Raw genomic sequence first — 7,500 nt, 5'->3', positions numbered from 1 at the left:
CAACGTGAAAATAAACAAAACTGCTCTAACTTTGGCAGCAAATAGTGAGTTCATGTTGGATCCTGTCACTCATAGAAAGATGATTTAAAAAAGTGCAAGTAATTTAAACTTTTATGGTAACTTAACCTCCAAACCCTGGAACCAAATTCTCTCCTGAAATGTACTGAGCCACAATATAATGAATTGCGGCTCCTGTTTAGCTGACGTCAAATAGTTTACAATAAGTGATCAGTTTGGTGGTTCAATATAATGCTGACGAGCCAAACGGCCGATGAATAACAAATAGCGAGCGGTGGAGGATAAGGCGTGAGGATCAAAACTTGCCCCCGATGGAGATAACTGCTCCAAAAACCCCGTAATCCCCGGCTCTAAACTCCCAATCTTTGTGAAATGTCTGATAAATCTGAATCAGCTGAATGTAACAATATGGAAATAAACTGCAGAGCATCGTGTCATTTTTGATACATGCTGGTGTAATGCCTATAGAATGGGGATTTACACAAAAAAAAAACAAAAAAAAACCGTTGCATTAATGTAGAGCCCTGTGTGAGGCTGAGTCGATCAGCTGAGAGCTAATGTGTTGGTACTCACAGAAGCATCATGCGCTGTGGTGCAATGCATGTATTATGACTTCATGTGAAAAAGGCTGATAGATGCGTCTGTGTTCATATCCATTTGTGTATGCGATGAAAATGCATTTCACAGGTCAGTGAAATGACACGGTTAGCTTCACATGTTTTAGCCAGGTTTTTCATTAGTTATGTTTTATGAAAGGGATGTTTGTTGTTGATGATTATATTGAAATTAATCGTGTTCCTCTCTTTCTCTCCGCCCTTCCCCCATTTTTCTGTCTCTTCTCTGTCAACCTATTGCTTTTTTTCTTTTACTCTTTTTTTTTATTCTTTGTTCGTGTTTTTCCCGCTCGCCTCTCTTCCCCCGCTCAGTGTCCGACAGCCAAGCAGGAGTCGGACCAGGGGGAGGGCCGGACTCCTCCCAGCCCCGTTTCAGCTCCTCCGTCCCCACCTACCTCCCCGTCCAATGCCAGCTCAGCGGCGCAGACTCCTCCTTCTTTCTGCGGGAATCCAATCAGGACGTGATGCGAAATGGCAGCCTGTCGTCGCGGACCGAGCCCTTCTTCCTACAGCAGCTCGAAGCAGACGGCGCCGCCCCGCAATCCCTGCCGAGCGTCAACTGCAGCTACGGAAACCTGAGCGTTGAGCAGCCGATCCCAGTGGAGCTGCTTCAGGGTCCTCCGCCGCATCTGCTGCTGACAACCAACCAGGTGACTCTGAACTGGAAGGTCAAAGGTCAAGTGGTGGTGCCCAAAGTGGGTTCGACACGGCCCTGGATACAGGTACTGGCAGTTTGATGGTTTGCTTTGAATAATCACTGAGTTTTACGCATACATCTTCTGATGCAATACACTGATTAGTGCTGCTTTGAAGAGATATTTTAAAGAAAGAACGTGTTTTAATGAACATTTCCAGCCCACTCTGTGTGTTTAAACATGATTCATAATTTCAGCTGTCAATCACTGTGTCAGAAAGAGACAAATATCTTATTGGCTAGCTGTCCTGCTGCTAATTTATCCATTTTTGACATGATCATTATCTGCACTCGCTTTGTCCTCAGGTACTGTTTTATCTGGTGGGGCGGCGTTGGGATGAGCCGGACCCGCCTCCTCAAGCCCTCCTCCCGTGTGTCAGAGCCGTGGCCATGCGTGACACCAGTGAAGCAGCGCCCTCGGCGGGCTGCCGACTCATGGGACCATCTGGCATCTGTGTTGTCCGTCTGGAGATTCCCCCAGCTTGGTTTACACCACCGCAAGTGAGAAAAAGACCCCCTGAAGTGACTCTGCCATCACTGGATGTGTATTACTCAATCCTACCAGTGGAAGGGGCTGGTCAAGAGTGTCCCTCCATCGTTAACGAGCCATGGAGAGGTCAGAGTGCAAACGTCGGGCCTCTTGGAGGCCTGGGCATGGGCCTCGGGGGACAGTGGAGCCCCCTAGTGGATGGAGGTCTTCAGGACATGCTGAAAGCTGGTTCTGTGGTTATGACGATGGGCCCGGTTTCCGCCAAAGGAGAAAAATTGAGACTTGATGAAAATGTGGAGGTTCTGTTGCCTCCCAGCCCGGTCCGGCTAGGCAAGATGGTGGCGTTTGGCGTCTACATGAAGACGGGTTCCGACACGCAACAGTTTACATTAAGGTGGGAACACAAATGGCTTCACATAATTGATCCGGCTTCAGTTTCATTTGGCATCGTGTTCTCCTTCTGACTCATTTACATTTCTCTTCGGTTTCTCTCTCATTCTTTTTTTCCTACCATCTTATTTCTTTTCCTCCTCATCTGCTGTCTCATCTCTCGCCGCCGCCGCCGCCTCCCGAGGTTGATGGCTGTCACCTTTGTGTACTCAGCCTCTTTCAGGAACCAGCAATGCAAATAACAACCTCATGAATATTCATGTTCGATCCAAGGAGGGAGGAAAACACAGAGCATGTGAATCGTGAGAGGGGAATGGTGACTGAGAGGGACTGAAGGGGAAATGAAGGAAGGCGCATTAAATCAGAGTAGGTCCTGGTTTCTCACCCTAAATGCTGGAGCCCAAAATGCCTCGACGGTGTGCTTTAAGAGGTCACCGACATGGTGTCCCACGTAATCGGAAGCGTGTTTTCATGCGCTTCTATCGCAAGAAACAAATGTCTTTTTGGTTCGCCGGCTGAAAATGAGTTTACAACCTGCGATCTAAGCTAAGCATGCATATCTGCATCCCATCTCTGCCTCATCATTTCACTGACTTCAGGGATTTCAGGCTGACAAATGACAGATTTATCATTTTTTTTCACAATGTATTATTCTGCTCGGAGAACATCCCAGCGCACAAAACCTTTGGCTGGAAACAGCATCGCTATAACAATATAACTCCCATGAGGTTAGAATTATGGAACAAAATCTTAGAGAGCATTTTGACCTTTTCACACGAGTCATTTTCACAAAGTCAAAGGAATGGTCTTCACATATTGTAAGCGGCGTAAATGTTTCACAATTACACACTTTCATTGCAGAGCATAGCATCTGCAAAGTAATTACAAAGCACCAGCATGAACTCTTTCATATGGAATGGGCGGACTTCTTATGGGAGCCATACGCTTTCTCTTGATAAGCGGGTTTCGTTGTGTTGCACTGCAGACATGCTCCTTTAAATAGTTCAATAGTCAGCACACATTAAACGCTGGTAGAGAAGGTGATCCATGGAAATGGGGGTTTTAAATACAATTACAAAAAAACAGCAAGTGATAATAGACGTGTTGGTTAAAAGATGCAGAAAAACAGAAAATGAACGGGACCACAGACGTATATTTGTTCTTTCCTGAGGTCACCTGAGGACAGTGGAGGAAAAGAACAAGTGGCTAGACTGCACTGCACCTAGTCGCACTACCTGCTGATAAAATTCACACACACACACACACACACACACACACATTCAGGAAGGAGGGAAATAAATACTTCACCCGGCGCACACAAATTCTCTCTGCCATGTCCAGCACACATACGTCTTCACAGTGCGAGCGCACACACAGATACACTGTACACGTGTGTTTGCCGTGTCTTATCTGTGTGCATATTAAGCACACACACACACACACACACACACACACACACACACACACACACACACACACACACACACACACACACTTACAAACACACATATAAGTGATGAGGTGGCCTCTTTGGTTCCCCCTACAGACACTTTGTCTCTGTCTTTGTTGTACAACACCCCTGCTGTGTGTGTGTGTGTGTGTGTGTGTGTGTGTGTGTGTTTGCACGTGTGTGCACATACATGTGTGTGTGGTATACTGCTACAGGATGATAGTGGAGGAAAAAAAAAAAAAGCTTCTCCTTCTTTATGGCTCCATATCTCCCCCATCCAACCGACTTCTTTTTCTTTAGTTCTGCAGTTCAGCTCTATTTTATTCTATTCTATATTCTCTTACTACATATTTCAGTCTCATGAGACGAGTGTCCACCTGTGTGTCCATTTTGGAGAATGACTATTTAAAAAAAAAAAGCTCTTGGCATGTATTGAGCTTATCTTTCGTTTGCATCTGAAGTGTGTGTGCATGTGTGTGTGTGTGTGTGTGTGTGTGTGTGTGTGTGTGTGTGTGTGCGTGTGGGTGCTACCTGCAGCTCTTGCCCTCTGCTCTATAGCATACAGCCCATGGATAATCTCCCATGTTAGCAGCACAGTCAGACATGTAATAAGGCTTAAGTGGATCTCATTCCTGTGTGAGTGTGCTCATGTGTGTGTGTGTGTGTGTGTGTGTGTGTTACACATAATAAGCCTTAAGTGTGCTCCATCACACTGAAGTGATGTGATTATGATAAACTACTGACTAGATGGGGGGACACGGAGAGAGGATGAGAGAGAGAGAGGATGAGAGAGAGAGAGAGAGAGAGAGAGAGAGAGAGAGAGAGAGAGAGAGAGAGAGAGAGAGAGAGGAAGTAAAGGGGAGGAAAAGGAGGGACCGTAACATGGACGAGTGAGGAAGAGAAGGGGAACGCTTCCTACACTCACAGCTCCTCCTCGCTCCTCTGGTCTTCCAAAAGGTAAAGATGCAAGGATGGAGGACTTGAAGCAACACACACACACTGAATCGGATTGGCTTGAAGTGTCGCGTACTTGATTCTGTCTCGTTGTGAGGAGACTACCCAGCTGAGCGCTAGCCTGATCTGTGGCTGTCTGAGACATCCGGCCTTCTTCCTCCAATCGAGTCACATTTTCAGTTTGAGTCACATCATCATCGGCTTTGATCACCATTTTTTTTTTGATTTAAAATGTTATCATTTAATTCGTTCGAAAAGCTAAAGCCCACCACAGTTGTCCCCGGAAAGTTCTCTGCTAACGTCGACCTTGATTTTGCACAATTGAAAGTCGAATTGAACACAATTTTTTTTTTGTGAAATTATCACTGCCCTTCTTTTGTTATTCATTAATATATTTCCATAGAGCCAGACATGAAAATAAGATTTTTTTTTTTTTTTTTTTGAATACGTTATGTGTTTCGTATTCATCTATTCATGCATTATCAAAGCATCAGAAGTAGGCCATTAGAAAAGACAGTGGCTTTTGTGCTCCTGGAAAAGTGAATCATTCCTCATAGAAAATGGTCGATCCTATATGAAGCTAAAGCTCAGACCCTTATTACAGACACACTGTCTTCACTATACGTGTTACAGAGTGACGACTACCTCCAGACATTACAGACTCAGTGAACACATGAAAATGACACAGATAGACAATTAAACATGTTTACGGCTGAAAGAACACAGCTGACACGCGACACGTGTGCTAGATGAGTGTGTCATTGGTTTTTGACACCGGTACTCAAAGCTTAGATATTAATAATAAAAATGCCAGGATAATGAGTCCAACTTTAAATGCCCCCCCCCCCCCCCCCCCCCCTCCCCGCTCTTTGTGCCTATGAGCCAAGATTCATTTTGAAAGGACAAGAGGAGATTATGAAACGGACAGACCTTATGGTTAATTAAGAAAAGAGGTGAAGGTGTTTTGTGCTTGCTCTTGATTTGTATTTATTTATTTTTTTTAAAGAAAAATGTCACATTTGTCAAAGAGAGGTTATTCTTCCAGTTTGTTAGATCATCTTTTACATCAGATCAGATGCAGCTTCTCCATTATTAAACGGATTTCCAATGCAGATGTTCCTGCCATGTTTCCACTTTGCCACACGGTGGATAATATATACATATATATATATATATATATATATATATATATGTATATATTATTAACTTCAAAGGCTAAAGGAGCGTCTCTCTTCATGCGTTAATCCCGTAGATCAGTTCCTCCGAAAACAAAAGGCTTAATCACCATCTCTCCTTTTCAACGCCAATCTTTTGTAACTTCAACAAGTGGACAACACGTGGTGATGAATTCATGCTGCTCTGTGCAACTCTCCAGTTCACTGAGCGTTCAACCAAAAGCATTTAATACGCTGCTACAATCTGTGGAAACCTTGTCCATAGAAGTTTGATGCTTAGAATCTATTTTTAGTTGAGCGTGTTCCAGCAGTGGGGATGTTGACAGACCGAGGGTCAAAGTGATTAGTGTCTCCCTCATTAAAACGCTGTCGTCTTGAACCGGCCGCCGTCGTTGTTTAGTTAGTTAATAAGCAAGATGATTACCGACGGGGGGGGTTCATGCTGTGTGTGTGTGTGTGTGTGTGTGTGTGTGTGTGTGTGTGTGTGTGTGTGTGTGTGTGTGTGAGGCTTATACTGCAGACATAGAGACAGATTGAGAGAGAAATTATCAAAAGGCAAAAACATTGTTTTGTCTCATTATTCTGTATTTTCTCTCACTCTAACTGTTTTTAAGTGACTTGTTGTTATACTAGTCATTTGTTTCAGTATACGGCCTGTATTTATATTCTTTCTCTCTCTGTGTGTGTGTGTGTGTGTGTGTGTGTGTGTGTGTGTGTGTGTGTGTGTGTGTGTGTGTGTGTGTGTGTGTGAGTGAAGGGATTAGTGGATATTTCCTAGGTTCAGAGGGGAGATGTACTTCTAAGGACCAGCTAGTCCTCTGTGGTGGTTGCACCCACACTCCTCTGTGTCCACACACACACACACACACACACGCACAAACACACACACACACACACACACACCATATACCCAGGATGCCTTTACTCCACAAAGCTCCATCAATTTCACCTCAAATGCTCTTACACCACCAAGGAGGGAGAACCGATTGTTTTTTGTGTGTGTGTGTGTGTGTGTGTGTGTGTGTGTGTGTGTGTGTGTTATATATATCATCTTCAGGTACGTTGTGTTCTGTGGTCATCCTGTACTTCATGTCGAGCCGTAGTGTGCGATTTTGTGACGTCATTGTCTTCGTTTTGTCTCTCTCGTCTGTCCTCTGTCTTTGTGTGTGTGTCCCCCTCCAGCTGACACACGCATATTTTAAACAGTCTTTGAAAGGCGCAGGAGATAAAATGATTAGATGCATGTCAGCGGTGGACGCTTTGGTCTGAGCGCTTCTTGTCACCGTCACATATCGTTTGTTGGGTGATAATCTGTTACTAAACTGAGATCTAACTAATGAGTAATATCAAATTATACATCGCCAAGTAAGACCATTGTGAATTGTTTACGTGTGTAAAGAACACTTCTGATACCGAAGAAATTAAAACAAACCGAGACAGAGAGTGAAAACAGGTTTTAAAATGTATGAAACGTTTGAAGTCACTTGCCAAACACGCTAGTTTGCTACCAGGCATGTTAGTGTGAAGTGCCAGAGATACAATCCGGTGACACATGAATGACTCATCACTCCATGTAAACGTAAACTAATTATACTCCACAAAAAATGAAAAAAAATACATCGAATCCAATTCTGTATCCAAGTCAGTGTCTCTCTGCCTTTGTCCTTTTCTGTGCATGCGTCTCTGTGCGTCATTGTCTCTTTTTGTGGAATGTC

At 44.1% G+C, this 7,500-nt stretch overlaps 1 protein-coding gene across 1 annotated transcript in view; it reads left to right on the top strand.

Moving 5' to 3' along the window:
• Positions 1 to 7,500, top strand: part of si:dkey-215k6.1 (transmembrane protein 132C) — a 201,651-nt gene that overhangs the window by 63,366 nt on the left and 130,785 nt on the right. Inside the window, exons 2-3 of the mRNA XM_068720765.1 lie at positions 945 to 1,354; positions 1,633 to 2,210. Of these exons, the coding sequence (XP_068576866.1) occupies positions 945 to 1,354; positions 1,633 to 2,210 (988 nt within the window). The remainder of the gene's footprint in view (positions 1 to 944; positions 1,355 to 1,632; positions 2,211 to 7,500) is intronic.

This window comes from Cebidichthys violaceus, unplaced genomic scaffold, assembly GCF_023349555.1.
Source record: "Cebidichthys violaceus isolate CVI_PGR_0920_01 unplaced genomic scaffold, fCebVio1.0.p SCAF_26, whole genome shotgun sequence".
NCBI classification, from domain to species: Eukaryota; Metazoa; Chordata; class Actinopteri; order Perciformes; family Stichaeidae; genus Cebidichthys; species Cebidichthys violaceus.
Note: the sequence above shows the minus strand (reverse complement) of the source record. Positions and strands in the feature narration are given on the sequence as shown.